Raw genomic sequence first — 16846 nt, forward strand, 5'->3', positions numbered from 1 at the left:
TCTAGAATAAAGATATTTTTGTTCATTGAGGTTCAAAAGTTGCCACATATCTGTAGCTAGTTCATCAGATTACTGAAAAACAAAACAGTGCCACTTCACTTATGCATCATTAATGTGAATCTAATGGTATATCACTGAAAGATTATGATGCAACAAAAAAAAAAAAAAAAAAAGTAAATTGCATCTTAAAAACTTTTTTTTTCTAAATTAATTACATTAGTATCTTTGATTTATATTACAAAATGAATGCAGGGTGCTTATAATTTCAGAAAGAGCCACACATTTTCAATCATGCAATCTTCAAGAACGGTCATGTGAGTTTGATATAACTTGGAGGAGCTACTTTTCTATGAAGATATTTAATAATATAAAGGGGCAAACAGCTAACTAATGTTATAACTGTCACTTTCCATAAGAATGCCATTGTCTGAATAAACTGAGCATCTAGACGAAAAAAAAAAAAAAAAAAAAAAAGAAAGTTTATGTTAGTTATAATAAAAAAATTTAAATACAGCTGTGCTAACTACCTATGAAGCCAGTACTGACTTCCAAAAGTGGTCTGATATAAAAAAAATTCAATTTTTTTCTTTTTTTTCAGATTAAACAAAGCAATTATTATATTTAAATTTTTTTTATGTAAATAAGTTCAAATTTCAGTTTTTCTTCTCTGCATTAATATTATCCAGTTAACATATTTTAACAATAAAAATTATATGTATTTATTCCTGAACTTTGCAAAGAGGTTTTTTGAAGGTGCTTTATAAATTCAGTACATGAATTTTAAAACAAATTTGTTAAAATAAAATATGTATATCTATAGTTTCATTATAAATTTCATTTATTAAAATATATAAAATGTACTTCATATTTTAGGGCTTTTATAGCAAAACCTTACATGATTTGAGACTCCATTGATCTGTGCGGTTTAACAAACTTGAATTGAAATGAATTGAAAAGTTGAGAAATTGAACAATTATTCAATTGTTCAATTTCTAATAACGAAAATTGTTAAGCTTCCCCTTTAGAAGTGTGTAATTATTGGCTTATTATCATTTGTGAAATTAAAATGTTGAAAGAACTAAAATGAAATGAAAGTATTAAAACTAAAAGCCAAAGCCATGCCAATGCACCTGGGGTCAAAGATGCAGTGGCATGTTCAGTGAATTTGGATAAAACCTAATGTGCTTAGCTTAAAAGCTTGAAAAAAAGTCAGCTAGAAAGTGAACAAAAAAAACACTGGCAGGAGAGCTATGCTAGAACCATTCATTGGCCAAAGCTTCACATGCTGCTTACAATTTGAATATAATTTGATTATATTAACAACAATTGGATTCTAACTGTATTTCATAATGTTTTTGCTAAGTTCAAAATCTAGATAACCAATCTTATAAAAACCGTGTTGTCTGAAATAATGGAGATTGACAGCTTACACAGGACCTTGCACTTGATTTACCTACAGAAAATATGAAGTGGAATGTGCATGTTGAATCAGTTCTGCTCTGGAATAATAACTGTTAAAATTTAGTTGGTTGATGAATTTGAGCTACTAGTTAGATCTAATATCATTAAGAAGGTTAGGCAAGGATTGGGAGGGGAGGTATGCTTTTGATTAAAACCTGGTTGAATGTGGTAATATTGTATCCTGATTGGAACAGACTCGGATAAGTCTGCTGTTAGCATTACTAGAGGCATATGATGCAAGAAAGCAAGCTTATGCAGCATCAGACAAAAAAAATGCTCCCATTTCACCCCACCATTCATTCCAAATACCTGTCCAGTTCAGCCTTAAATTTATTTAGGCTATCAACTTCCACAACAAAAGATGGAAGTCTGTTCCACCAACCAACTACCCTCTGGCTAAAGGCAAACTTCCACACATCTATACTACATGTTGTGTGTCATGGTTAGTGACAGAGGAAAGCAAAGCTTGGGAAGTGTGCTACAAACCATGTGACAGCAATGAGTACAATGAAAGTTGCCCTATGCAAACTGAATAGGATTGCTAAATAATTCTGGGTGCTCTGTTATGGGAGATCTGAAATAATCACTCACTGATTAGGAACCATGTTCCGGTAATTTAACCTGTGGGATAAATTTGTTGAATCAACTTAATGACTTATTATAAACATATTAGAGAGAGTACAAGGGGCGAAAATATACTTGATCTGATCATTTAGAGATCCAGGTAATATCACAAATGATGATATAGGAACAATTGGCAGTGAATGACCATAGTGTCCCATCTCTTTCATCATGCAGTATGACTGATGACTTTTGAGATTATGATGAACATCATGGCAAGATCCAGTCTTCCTTACATTTCGAGGGTACAGCTCTAAAACGGCATTCGCTGGGTACATTCTTATCATGGGTATGCCATATCCAAAAATTTCATTACTTCATATAGCATGTCCCCCCAACTTTTTCTTACTATTGAATACACCATGAATTGTCAAACTGATAGAGTAAGCTTATCTGCAAAAAGATCTAAACCTCCAAAACACTTCCTAGTTCATTTCACAAATATACGTGGTCTCAATTATAATCTCAACGATGTCCATTTCCACTTGCAGCCTGCCAAACCCATGTACTTTTGCTGACAGAATTTCAGTTATTGGTTAATTCAACTACTGCTTATCTCAGTTGCCCAAATTATTCACTGTATGATTCCTTTCACCTCAAAGGTGGTACTTGTGCATATGTCCATTCTGATATTCCCTGTCAGAGACTTGGCAATTTGGAATATCCTCTCTTTGATCTTCTCTGGCTTAAAATCTCTCTACCTCATTGTGTCAAATTCATCTGTTGTCTCTACTGTTCTCACAACTCCACTAATCACTTGGAGCTCATTGACTTCCTCTCTTTGCAACTTGACTTTCTCCATTCCAATTTTCCTAACAGTGAGGTAATTTTCCTTGGTGATTTTAATGTTCTAAGCTCCAGCTGGCTTCTGTTTTCTAGTCACACAGACCCAGCTGGTCGAGATGCTGAGGTTTTTGCAATTTCTAATGATCTTGAACAGATTGTTCATTTACCTGCAAGAATGCCGGACAATCCTAACCATACAGCCAACACGCTTGATCTTTTTCTCACAAACAAACCTTCTAAGTACTCGGTCAAAGTGAGAGGTCCTTTAGATACCTCGGATCACAACTTGGTGATTGTCTCTTCTCCAAGGAACCTTTATCTCATGACTATTCCGAGCCTCGTATTGTTTGGCATTACAAGAATGCAAAATGGGATGACCTGCAAGATTTCTTTTCTTCTTTTCCTTGGTCGCACTATTGTTTCAAAACTTCTGATGTCAATGTTTACTCAGATCGTATCAGTGAAATTATTCTTGAAGAAATGGAATCCTTTATTCCACATTCCCCTCTAAAATCTTGTCCTTTATCTAAACCTTGGTTTTCCAATAAATGTGCTAAGGCTGTTCAAGAGAAGAATGTTGCATATCACAATTATCTTGTTTCCATTTCTTCAGTTTCATTTGTTGCCTACACCAAAGCTCACAACAATTGTAAAGCAGTCATTAATCAGTCCAAACTAGATTTTAAACAGGCTAAGAGCAGAAAACTTGTTTCTTGCCCTAATGGTAGCCGAGCATTCTGGTCTCTTGCCAAAGCTATTGGCCGCAACTTTTGCCCATCTCTGCTCCCAACTGTCAAAACCAGATGGTCCTGTTGTCACTTCAGCCAAGGATAAAGCTGATTTGCAAGCATCCCATTTCTCTTCCAACTCATGTATTAATGATCTTGGTAAAACACCTCCCACCATTCCCAACACGCTCCATTCAATGCTTCTTGTGATTTTCCGTCAAAAGAATGTCAGAAAGATTTTGACGAATCTCAATGGTAAGAAAGCTCCAGGTCCTGATGGTATTTCTCCACTTGTTCTCAAAACCTGTGCTGCTGAACTTTCTCCAGTTCTTTGCCACCTTTTTTCACTTTCTTATTCCAAAGGTGTTTTCCTTCTGCTTGGAAATTTGCTCATATTCAGCCAGTTCCTAAAAAGGGTGACAAATCCCTCCCATCCAATTATCGTCCCATTGCAATACTTCTACTTTAGTCTAAAGTAATGGAGAAATCGATTAACCATCAACTCTTAAAACTACTAGAAACCTTCCATCTAATCAACGATCACCAATATGGATTCTGCCAGTGTCGGTCCACTAGTGATATTCTGGCTTAAGTTACCCATTTATAGACAAATTCAATGGAAAAGTTTGGTAAAACACGAGTAGTTGCCCTTGACATCTCAAAGGCTTTTGATTGTGTTTGGCATAAAGGTCTTCTAAACAAGCTTCCATCTTATGGTTTGCCAACTGTTTTTTGTAATTGGTTACCAGTTTTCTCTCTGATCGCTCACTGAGGGTGATGGTAGATGGCTCTGTCTTCTAACTTCTCCACTAATGCTGGTGTCTCCTAAGGTTCAGTTCTTTCCCCCACTCTTTTCCTCTTGTATATTAATGACCTTCTTCCACTGACTGGAAACTATCCATAGTTTTGCTGATGATAGCACATTGCATTCCACTTTCCATTTTATTGTTTGCTCTGCTCACTCAGCTTCAACTTCTCAAATATCCACTACCAATTCCTTAAATGCCGATCTCCAGGTAATTCTTCAGTGGGGTAAAGACAACTTAGTTGATTTCAATCCATCTAAAACTCAGTCTTGTCTTATATCTCGCAAAAAGGATTCTTCTGCTCCTATGCTTATCTTTGGTGACACTCCGGTTTCTAGGCAAAATGATATATCTCTTTTGGAGATTACCCTGACTTCTAATCTCTGTTGACACAAGCACATTACAAATATTGCTTCCTCTGCATCTAAAAAACTTGGTTTTCTCTTTCGCTCTCAGCGTTACTTTTCTTCTGAACAGCTGTTCACTTTGTACAAATCGCAAATCCGCCCTACCATGGAATATTGTTCCCACATCTGTGCCGGTGTCCCCAAAACCTCTCTCAGGCTTCTAGATTCCATTCAGAAGAGGGTAGTTAGGTTAATTAATGACTCCTCTCTAACAGAGTCTCTCCACTCATCGTCTTATAGACATACTGTTTCTAGTGCATGCCAAATATTTCCCAATCTCTCTTTGAAAACAGTCCGAACACGTGCCACCACCAGCTAACATTCATTTACTGTCCAACTTCAAACTCACAGAACCAACTTTTCATCTTCCTCGTTTATTTACTCAACTGCGATTTTCTGCAACAACTTTCCTTCGTATGCATTTCCTGAAAATTACAGTCTACAGAAGTTCAAGTCGAATGACAACAAATATCTTCTTTCATCTTCTCAACCTCCAACCCAAGCAGGGTACTAAGTACTATAGGTTCTAATACCTCTCGTGTTTGGGGTTTTCATTAATAAAAAAAATAATAATAAAAATAAAATTTATTATAAATTTCATTTATTAAAATATATAAAATGTACTTCATATTTTAGGGCTTTAATAGCAAAACCTTACATGTTTTGAGACTCCCTTGATCGCTGCATTTTAACAAACTTGAATTGAAATGAACTGAAAAGTTTAGAAATTGAACAATTAATCAATTGTTCAATTTCTAATAACTAAAATTGATAAGCTCTCCCTTTAGAAGTGTGTAATTATTGGCTCATTATCATTTGTGAAATTAAAATGTTGAAAGAATTAAAATAAAATGAAAGAATTAGAATGAAAGAATTAAAACTAAAAGCCAAAGCCATGCCAATGCACCTGGGTTCAAAGATGCAGTGGCATGTTCAGTGAATATGGATAAAACCTAATGTGCTTAGCTTAAAAGCTTGCAAAAAAGTCAGCTAGAAAGTGAACAATACAAAAACTGGCAGGATAGCTATGTTAGAACCATTAAATGGCCAAAGCTTCACATGCTGCTTATAATTTGATTATATAAACAAATATGGATTCTAACTGTATTTCATGTTTTTGCTAAGTTCAAAATCTAGATAACCAATCTTATAAAAACTGTCTTGTCTGAAATAATGGAAGATTGACAGCTTAAACAGGACCTTGTGCTTGATTTAGATACAGAAAATATGAAGTGGAATGTGCATGTTGAATAAGTTCTGCTCTGGAATGATAACTGTTAAAATTTAGTTGATGGATGAATTTGAGCTACTAGTTAGATCTAATATGCATAAGAAGGTTAGGCAACGATAAGGGGAGGAGGTATGCTTTTGATTAAAACCTGGTTGAATGTGGTAATATTGTATCCTGATTGGAACAGACTCGGGTGAACACGAAGTCTGTTGCATGTCATGGTTAGTGACACAGGAAAGCTAAGCTTGGGAAGTGTGTTACAAACCATGTGACAGCAATAAGTACGATAAAAGTTGTCCCATGCAAAATGAATAGGATTGCTAAATAATTCTGGGTGCTCTGTTATGGGAGATTTGAAATAACCACCCCTGATTAGAAACCATGTTCTGGTAATTTAACCTGTGGGATAAATTTATTGAATCAACTTAATGACTTATTATAAACAAATCAGAGAGAGTACAAGGGTGAAAATATACTTGATCTGATCATTCAGAGATCCAGGTAATATCACAAATGATGTAGGAACAATTAGCAATGACCATAGTGTCCTAAAGTGGACAGTGACAAAGATTTCAGTAGTCAAAAGTAAGAGAATGGATGTTAATTTCAAGAAAGAAAGAATTATGGAATAAGGAGCACATTCTGTACTTTATAAACTGTGCCGATGAATGGAAATCCTGTAACCATCCTCTGAATGACCTACAATATGAACTGCAATATGTTGAGCCCAACTATTGTTCTGATTTCCACCCTTGCTTCCAAAGTTTAACACCTTAATCCAATGTAGTAAACATTTGTTTTCAGGATTTCAAAGTCGGTTCCCCTCCCCTCCCACACATAAGAGGATAAAAAACAAATCAAAGTTATTAACACACTTTCAAGATGTTATGCACAAATTAAACAGCTAAACTAACATAGAACAACCAGTGAGAAAGCCATAAAACAATCAGCCTAATATGATGATGTTACAAACAGCAAACTCAAAATGGGAAGCATTCAAAGAACTTATCTTGGAAGCTACTAGGCTTTAAATACCAATTAAGAAATATTGTTCAAGGTTCAGGCCTAAATGGATGTCAGATGAACTAATGAGACATACGGCAGAGAAGAAAAATGCATGGAATACATATAAATTAACATGTGACACAGAAGCCTATGATAGATATAAGTTGATCTGTAACCAAGTTACAAAGGAGGTTAGGCAGGTGAAGGCAGATTACGAGAAATCTTTGTCAAGGGATACAAAGAAAAACAGCAAGGAGTTCTTTACTTATGTAAATTCTAGAAGCAAGGGGATGAATCAGATTGGTCCACTTGATATCGATGGTTCAACTGTTCATGATCCTGCTCAGGTAGCTAACAAACTAAATCAATATTTTGCATCTACATTCACACATGAGGAGTTATTCAGGAAGGGGAATGCCATAGATGAAGTAAACACTGGAAGTGAGCTAGATGATCTTGTAATAATTGAGAGTAAAGTGGAGGAGAAACTGTTGAAGATAAATACAAGAAAGGAACCTGGGGTGGATGGGATCTATCCAGTTATATTAAAGGAGGCAGCAAAGGAAGTAAGCAATCCGTTAGCCATAATTATGAGAGCTTCCTTGGACTCAGGGGAGGTACCCACAGACTGGAGATGTGCAAATGTAACACCAATTCACAAAGGAGGATCAAAGGCTGACAAAAGTAATTATAGAACTGTAAGTTTAACTTCTGTTCCAGGAAAATTAATGGATGCACTGGTTAAAGAAGCACTGCAGGATCATCTTGACAAGAATTCAGTTATAGCTCAGAAACAGCATGGTTTTGTTAAGGGAAAGTCTTGCCTGACCAATTTGATTGGATACTATGATGTAGTCACAAAAGAATTGGATGCAGGGAATAACTTTGATATTATATACTTGGATCTTATAAAGGCTTTTGATACTGTTGCACATGGAAGACTGCTGCACAAATTGGAGCAGTGTGGCACTGGTGGCAAATTGTTGCTATGGATAACGGGATGGTTGAGTGGCAGAAGACAGAGTGGTAATTAATGGACACTGCTCATCGTGCACTAATGTTATTAGTGGAGTCGCTCAGGGTTCAGTGTTGGGTCCATTGTTGTTTTCTGTATTTATAAATAATATTGATGATGGTATATCAAGCTTAATGTCCAAGTTTGCAGACGATACAAAGGTTGGCGGGGTTGTTGAGGAAGCTACTGACACTATGCTGCTGCAACAGGATCTGGAAAGGTTGAGCAGATGGGCTGAGAGGTTTCAAATGAAGTTTAACATTGACAAATGTAAAGTACTACATATGGGAAACAGCAACCCCAGAGGAACGTATCAACTCTGTGGTACTACACTGACAATGGTAGAGAATTAAAAAGGACCTGGGGGTAATTGTGCAGGCAGATATGAAGTTCTCTGAGCAGTGCAGATGGGCTGCAAGAGTAGCTCATGGTGTCTTATCAATGATATACAGGAATTTTTCTAGCAGGAATAAGGAGGTGATTATTCCCTTATATAAGGCAATGGTCAGGCCGCACCTTTAGTACTGTATACAGGTCTGGAGGACTCATTTCAAGAAGGATGTAGAGCTGCTGGAACAAGTACAGAGAAGGGCAACAAGGTTAGTGAACGGAACGAAGGTTTGCTCTTACGAAGAAAGGCTTAAGTTTTGCAAATTACAGTGTCTGGATACTAGGCACCGGCGAGGTGATCTGATAGAGGTGTACAAAGCCCTGAATGGTTTGAGCATGCTCAATGCTGATGGGATACTGCCTCTTGCTCAGAATAATCACCTGCGAGGGCATAAATTCAAATTGAGGAAAGACAGATGTAGGATAGATGTGTGGAAATTTGCCTAAGCCAGCGGGTAGTTGGTTGGTGGAACAGACTTCCATCCCTTGTTGTGGAAGTTGATAGCCTAAATAAATTTAAGGCTCAGCTGGACAGGTATTTCGAACGAGTGGAGGAGTGAAGTGGAAAGTTTTTTTTTTTTTTTTTGTTTTTTTTTTTGGCTGATGCTGCATAAGCTTGCTTTCTTGCATCATATGCCTCTACTAATGCTAATATGATGTGGCACTTTTTTCTTCCAATAGGTGGCCAAAAAAAAAAAAGTCCAGAACTCTCCTGAACAATGGTTGAATGACATTTGGAACTATATTAACTAACAGCTGTATGCCTAACATTCTCTGAGCTGAATCTGTATGAAATGTAAAATTTTGTATTTTTTTTACTGCAAATATACTTTTACAAAAAAAAAAAAAAAAAGTTAGAGGGAAAATTTTCAGAAACATCTGCATAACCAGCAAATGTTACACTGTTATAAAATTCAAGTTGTAAAACTTGAAACAATATGTTAGATTGTTTCAAGTTTTATAGTACAGAGTGTAGTAAGGTTGAAGTTCTTACTTATCCATTATCATATTACTGTAAAAAAACTATCATTTTTCAGCAATATAATAATGTTCTGTTTGCATCATATATCCGAAATATGTATTTGCTATTCCACAGCCCCTCTCTCATGTGACTTTTGGCCCAGTCACATTTCTCATTGAATTTAAAGTCAAAATAAAGTACTGGAATTCTGTGTAAAAAATCAAGGTCAACAGGGAAGATGTAAGGCCAAAAAATTGGCATTTTCTCTTTGAGATCAATTTGTACTTAATTAAATTTTGAAAGTAGGCATTTATCAATTTATTAGAATGCCAGAAGCATAAATAATAAACTGCCATACTAAAATATAAATATTTGTGATGATATTGGTCAATATAAGACTTACATATCTAAAGGTTCTTGTATAATATGTTATGGGCCTAATGACGTGGACGAGTACAATTAACGGTTGTGCAGAGAAATAGAATGGGCCAGTAAATCTGAATGTCTTGTAATGGGGGATTTTAACTTTCCAGGTATTGACTGGAATTTGTGGATTGGTCACTTGCATGCTAGCAAGACTTTGGCGGATTTATTGGAGGATTGTTTTCTACAGCAACATGTTTAAGGGGCAACCAGAGGGAGTAATACCCTTGATCTGATTATCAGCAGTGATGATGCATGCATTAGGAATTTGCAGATAAAGGAACCACTAGGTGACAGTGATCACAGTGTACTGATGTGGGATTTACTTAAAGATGTAACTATGATCAAGAGTAACAGGAAAGGTTTTTGTTTTCGTAAAGGTGACTACAGAGGTCTCATACAGTTTTTAAATTCTATAGAGTGGGATTAACTTATATGAGTGCTTGAAGGACAGGGTGGATGCCCTCGAAGAAACTAAATTGAGGGGCCCATCAAGCTCTCAGCTGCCCACATCAACGCCAGAGCTTGCACTTGGGCATCGCGTGACACAGAGACAACCCCCAAGGCAGAATGCGCTGGTCCCGAACGAACTAGTAGTTGTTGGTGACTCTATTGTCAGGGAAACGGGGAACATGCTTTGTAAAAAAGATAGGTGGAACAGGACCAGGGTATGTCTGCCAGGGGCAAAGGTTGATGACGTTGTAGAGCGAATATCATCTTTTAAGGGCGCAAAAGGTGATATAGTTGTACACGTTGGCACTAATAATATTAAGAGTAGGAGACCGGCAGAATTACTTAACAAGTACAGGTCACTGTTGAACAAAGAACGAGAATTAGGGTTGAATTTGAAAGTGTCTGCAATTCTGCCCAGACACGATAGGAGGGAGTATATGATGAGAGGCTTGTCGATCAATTCGGCCCTGGAAAGATTGTGTAAGGCTCAAGGGGTAGAATTTTTTTCAGCCTGGACTGTACTTGTTAACAGGAGAGTTTGCTTCTACAGGGATGGGATACACTTAAATAGAACGGGTGCAAGAATATTTGCTGATGCTATCGAGGCAGTGTTAGGTGGGTCAGAAAACTGCTAGCTTGGGGGGAGACAAAGACCAATAGATTGACAGTAGCCACTGGCAGAGGTGAAAGAGATTCTTGCACTGCTTATATTAGAATGAGCAGAAGCCTGAAAAACAAGATGAATGGTATTTCAGAGACTGCTGGGAGCCATTGCGGTACAAGTAAACACATGGGTTGTGTTAGGGTAGCTAAGAATAGAAACAGGTGCAGGTATACTTGCATGTACACCAATGCTAGGAGTTTAGTAAATAAATTTGATGAATGGCAAAACATCAAAGGCAGATATTGTTGGGATATCAGAGACGTGGTGTCACACAGATATAAGGGATGCAGAACTGCAATTTGGGGAGTATACAACGTCAGAAAGGATAGACAGGATAGGAAGGGGGGAGGGGTTATGCTATTAGTTAAGAAACACATAAAAACCAAGGAAGTGAAGCCAGTCGACATTGCCAGACAGCGCAGTGTTGAGTCAGTTTGGTGTGACATAAGCATTGGGAGATCAAAATTGAGAGTAGGAGTGTGCTATAGGCCTAATGACTCTGATGAGTATAATAAGGAACTGTACAGGGAAATAGAGTGGGCCAGTAAATCAGAGAATCTTATAATGGGAGATTTTAATTTCCCAAATATTGACTGGAATTTGGGGGCTGGTTACTCACACACTAGCAGGGCTTTTGTGGATTTATTGGATGATTGTTTTCTAAATCAGCATGTTCGGGAGGCAACTAGAGGGAGTAATACTCTTCATTTGATTATCAGCAGTGATTCTTCGTGCATTAAGAATCTGCAGATAAATGAACCACTAGGTGGCAGTGATCACAGTGTGCTGAAGTGGGATTTACTCAAAGAGGTAACTACCATTAGGGGTAAAGGGAAGGTTGTTGTTGTTTTGGTTTTTAGGAGCATTAGCAACTAAGGCCATATTGCTCCGCGAATATGCGGTGGTCATTCCCTGACCTTTCCGCATCCTCCGTATTTGGTGGTGACGGGCTCGAACCCCGGTCTAATCAAGAAGCGTGCGCTACGCACTACTGCTCCTTCCCACCTGGCTATGGAGGCGCCAGTGTAAAGGGAAGGGTTATTGCTTCCGTAAAGGCGACTACGATGGACTGAGACAGTATTTAAATTCTATACAGTGGGACCAACTGATAATGTTACCAACAGCAAATTCAAAATGGGAAGCATTCAAAGAATTTATCTTGGAAGCTACTAGGCTTTACATACCAACTAAGAAATATTGTTCAAGGTTTAGGCCAAAATGGATGTCAGATGAACTAATGAGGCATATAGCAGAGAAGAAAAATGCATGGGATACTTACAAATTAACACATGACACAGAAGCCTAGGATAGATACAAGTTGATATGCAACCAAGTTACAAAGGAGGTTAGGCAGGCGAAGGCAGATTACGAGAAATCTTTGGCAAGGGATGCAAAGAAAAACAGCAAAGAGTTCTTTACTTATGTAAACTCTAGAAGGAAGGGAATGAATCAGATTGGTCCACTTGATATTGATGGGTCAACTGTTGATGATCCTGCTCAGGTAGCTAACAAACTAAATGAATATTTTGCATCGACATTCACACATGAGGAGTTATTCAGCAAGGGGAATGCCAGAGGTGTATTCAACTCTAGCAGTAAGCTACAGAATCTTGAAATAACTGGGAGTAAAGTGGAGGAGAAACTGTTGAAGATAAACACAAGAAAGGCACCCGGGGTGGATGGGATCTATCCAGTTATATTAAAGGAGGCAGCAAAGGAAGTAAGCAAACCCTTAGCCATAATTATGAGAGCTTCCTTGGACTCAGGGGAGGTACCCATAGACTGGAAATGTGGAAATGTGACCCCAATTCACAAAGGAGGATCAAAGGCTGACACAAGTAATTATAGACCTGTGAACTTAACTTCTGTTCCAGGAAAATTAATGGAGGCACTGGTTAAAGAAGTACTGCAGGATCATTTAGACAAGTCTTCAGTTATAGCTCAGAAACAGCATGGTTTTGTTAAGGGGAAGTCTTGCCTGACCAACTTGATTGGATACTATGATGCAGTCACAAAAGAACTGGTATTAGGGAATAACTTTGATATTATATACTTGGATCTTAGAAAGGCTTTTGATACTGTTGCACATGGAAGACTGCTACACAAATTGGAGCAGTGTGCCATTGGAGGCAAATTGCTGCTATGGATAAAGGAGTGGTTGAGGGGGAGAAGACAGAGAGTGGTAATCAATGGACACTGCTCATCGTGGACTAATGTTATTAGTGGAGTCCCTAAGGGGTCAGTGTTGGGTCCATTATTGTTTTCTGTATTTATAAATGATATTGATGATGGTATATCAAGCTTAATGTCCAAGTTTGCAGATGATACAAAGGTTGGTAGGGTTGTCAAAGACACTACTGACACTATGCTGCTGCAACAGGATCTGGAAAGGTTGAGCAGATGGGCTGAGAGGTGGCAAATGAAGTTTAACATTGACAAATGTAAAGTACTACACATGGGAAACAGCAACCCCAGAGCAACCTATCAACTCTGTGGTACTACACTGACAGTGGTAGAGAATGAAAGGGACATGGGGGTGGTTGTGCAGGCAGATATGAAGTTCTCTGAGCAGTGCAGACTGGCTGCAAGAGTAACTCATGGAGTATTGTCAATGATATACAGGAATTTTTCCAGCAGGGATAAGGAGGTGATTATTCCATTGTATAAGGCAATGGTCAGGCCACACCTAGAGTACTGTATACAGGTCTGGAGGCCTCATTTCAAGAAGGATGTAGAGCTGCTGGAACGAGTACAGAGAAGGGCAACAAGATTAGTGAATGGAACAAAGGGGTGCTCTTACGAAGAAAGGCTTAAGTTTTGCAAATTACAGTGTCTGGAGACTAGGCACCAGCAAGGTGATCTGATAGAGGTGTATAAAGCCTTGAATGGTTTAAGCATGCTCAATGCTGATGGGATTCTTCCTCTAGCTCAGAAAAATCACCTGAGAGGGCATAAATTCAAATTGAGGAAACACAGATGTAGGATAGACGTGCGGAAATTTGCCTTTAGCCAGCGGGTGGTTGGTTGGTGGAACAGACTTCCATCCCTTGTGGTGGAGGTTGATAGCCTAAATAAGTTTAAGGCTCAGCTGGACAGGTATTTTGAACGAACAGAGGGGTGAAGTGGAAGTGGGTTTTTTTTTTTTTTTTTTTGGCTGATGCTGCATAAGCTTGCTTTCTTGCATCAAATGCCTCTACTAATGCTAATGCTAACTTATGATGTTACCAATGGTGAATTCTAAATGGGAAGCCTTCAGGGACTTAATCTTGGAGGCTACTAGGCTTTTCATACTAACTAAGAAATACTGTTCAAGGTTTAGGCCCTAAATGGATGTCGGATGAATTAATGAGGCTCGTGGCAGAGAAGAAAAATGCATGGGATGCATACAAATTATCAGGCAACACAGAAGCCTATGACAGATATAAGCTAGTCTGTAATCAAGTCACAAAGGAGGTTAGGTAAGCGAAGGCAGATTACAAGAAATCTTTGGCAAAGGACTCATAGAAAAACAGCAAAGAGTTCTTTACTTATGTACTTTAAAATAAGTTTATACAATTACTGAATTCATCAAAAAAATAAGTTTTCAGAAAGTCTGCAGCATCCAATCTGCAAAGCACTACTCTAGATGATTGGTTTACCATACTGAAAATCATTTTACATACCTGAATGACAACATTTTTATTTGTGAATACTGTGCTCTACAATGTATAGAGTTGTGTATTCTGAAAATACATTGGCTGTCTATATATAAAAATATGCCTGTGTCATTTGTCATTGCCAAAAATATAATCATAAAATATAAAAACATGAAATAATAGGCTAATGAACCAGAGCACAAGCTTAGAATCTAAGAAGTGATTTAATTAATGTAAGGAGAATAAAAGTCAATATTAATAATCATCATTCTTTTCATTTTTCACTATGATAATTAAATCTTTATTTTTTCCATAAGAAAAAAAATGCTTACCAAAAAACTGGCGAAGCAGAACAAGTGACAAAATATAAATGGAAAGACTGAAGAGTTCTGCAACAATCATTAACCAGTGCCATGTTCTAACAGTTAGGGCAACCATTAATAGTTCTGTCAAGATGAGCGATGTAAAACTAATGGCTACAATGTGAATAAACTCATCTTCAAAAAGAAGTAAGGCACCATACATAATTATTCCTCCTATAAGAAAAAGGAAAGACAATTAAGCTTAATTTGTATTTTATTATCTAATTTTTATTTGGCTGGTGCAGTAAAAGTCTGTGGCTTCCTTGCACTATATAGCTAATACTAATAATAATAATAAGAGATGGCCGCATGTAATGGAAAATTTAAATGTTAAAACTGGAAAAGTAATCAGACACTGATTATTTTTTCCAGTAAAGTAATCGATAAAGATTACTTTAATGGAAAAAGGCAAGCAATGATAATTTCCTGTTTCATTCACTTTTTTTAATTTTTCAGAAAAGGCATAGGGAGATATAACTCTTTACAAAGTTGCCAGGCGCCTCCATAGCCAGGTGGGCAGGAGCAGCAGCAGTGCATAGCACACACTTCTTGATTAAACCGGGGTTCGAACCCATAAGCCACCAAAAACGGAGGATGCGGAAAGGTCAAGGAATGACCACCGCATATACCCAGAGCAATATAGCCTTAGTTGCTAATGCTCCTAAAAAAAAAAAAAAAAAAAACCCAAATAATCAATAACAAAGTTGCCTGGGTAATGTATGCACTATATTTGGTGTCTAATATACAATACTTTAGTCATATGGAAAAGAATTCATAAATGCTATTATCAAATGTACTTTTACCAATAAAAACTGTTAAATATTAGGATTTACTGTACCAAAGCAGTAAAAATCTGAAATAAAGTGAAATGTGCCAAGACTTTCGACTTTATGCACAGATAATAGAAAAGATCAGGATTTTTACCAATTTGCTTTAGTAAAAGTCTGCATTTTGGGCTTTTGCCAAAACAAAATGGTAAATACAGCAATACCTTGCACAGTGCAGCTTCATTCAGTACAGGATTCACTATAGTGTGGTTTATAATCTGCGAATGCGATTGATTATTGATTTTGTTCTTAGTCTACCTCATTACTACTTGTATTTATTATTTTTCTAACTAATCATGCATGATTATTTCTAATATAAAAAAAATCCTTATGATACCCAAGTATCATTATTTTTCCCATTGAAACTATTCCCCCATTTAGTACTGATTCAGTTAGTGCTGTAGTTTTTTTTCCAACGCATTAAATGCACTGTGCAAGGTATTCCTGTACAAGCATTTTCTGGATTTCAGGTTTTTACAGTAACATCTATATATATAAAATGCTTAGGTATGCTGCCAAAATTTTCAAACTGCTAATTGTTGCCAGCACCCGTTCACCTCGCATGATCACCATACCGGGCATTCTTTATTAATTCCTGTACTAATGTTTTTTGACTGAAGAAAAGCAACCTATGCCTGAAAGCTATCAATCTATGTTTATTTTAACTGTTTATTTTATATCTTCAATTTTAATAAACCATTCTAAGTTTTAAAAAGTGTAAAAATGGCTGAACAGTGTGTAAGAACTTTGAGAAAATGTAGAAGAAATGCTAATGAAACATTAGAGGAGAGATCTAATAGACTAAAAGACCGAAACGAGACTTTACAACTATGAAGACGGACAGAAAACATTGAAGATATAGAAGCAAGATTGGAAATGAGAAGACAGGCAAAACGGCGTAGGATTAATCGAATAAAAGTACCGGATGCGAATAATCAACAAGCTGTAATTAATGTAGAAGAGCATGACATATGAAATATGTGTCGCAACTGTGAGTATTGCAATGCAAGATATTGGGAACATGGGTTAAACACATTAAATAAATACACTAAATGCTGTCATGATGGAAAG

At 37.1% G+C, this 16846-nt stretch overlaps 1 protein-coding gene across 1 annotated transcript in view; it reads right to left on the minus strand.

Annotated features, from left to right (window-relative positions):
• Positions 1-310: 310 nt before the first annotated feature.
• The window catches only part of LOC150089919 (putative phospholipid-transporting ATPase IIA), a 359368-nt gene continuing 342832 nt past the window's right edge, over positions 311-16846 (minus strand). The window contains exons 24-25 of the mRNA XM_090368898.1: positions 14919-15122; positions 311-444 (exon numbers count right to left, since the gene is read on the minus strand). Coding sequence (XP_090225024.1) covers positions 311-444; positions 14919-15122 — 338 coding nt within the window. The remainder of the gene's footprint in view (positions 445-14918; positions 15123-16846) is intronic.

Source organism: Mastigoproctus giganteus, chromosome 2, assembly GCF_048544385.1.
Source record: "Mastigoproctus giganteus isolate SK-2022 chromosome 2, ASM4854438v1, whole genome shotgun sequence".
Classification (NCBI taxonomy): Eukaryota; Metazoa; Arthropoda; class Arachnida; order Uropygi; family Thelyphonidae; genus Mastigoproctus; species Mastigoproctus giganteus.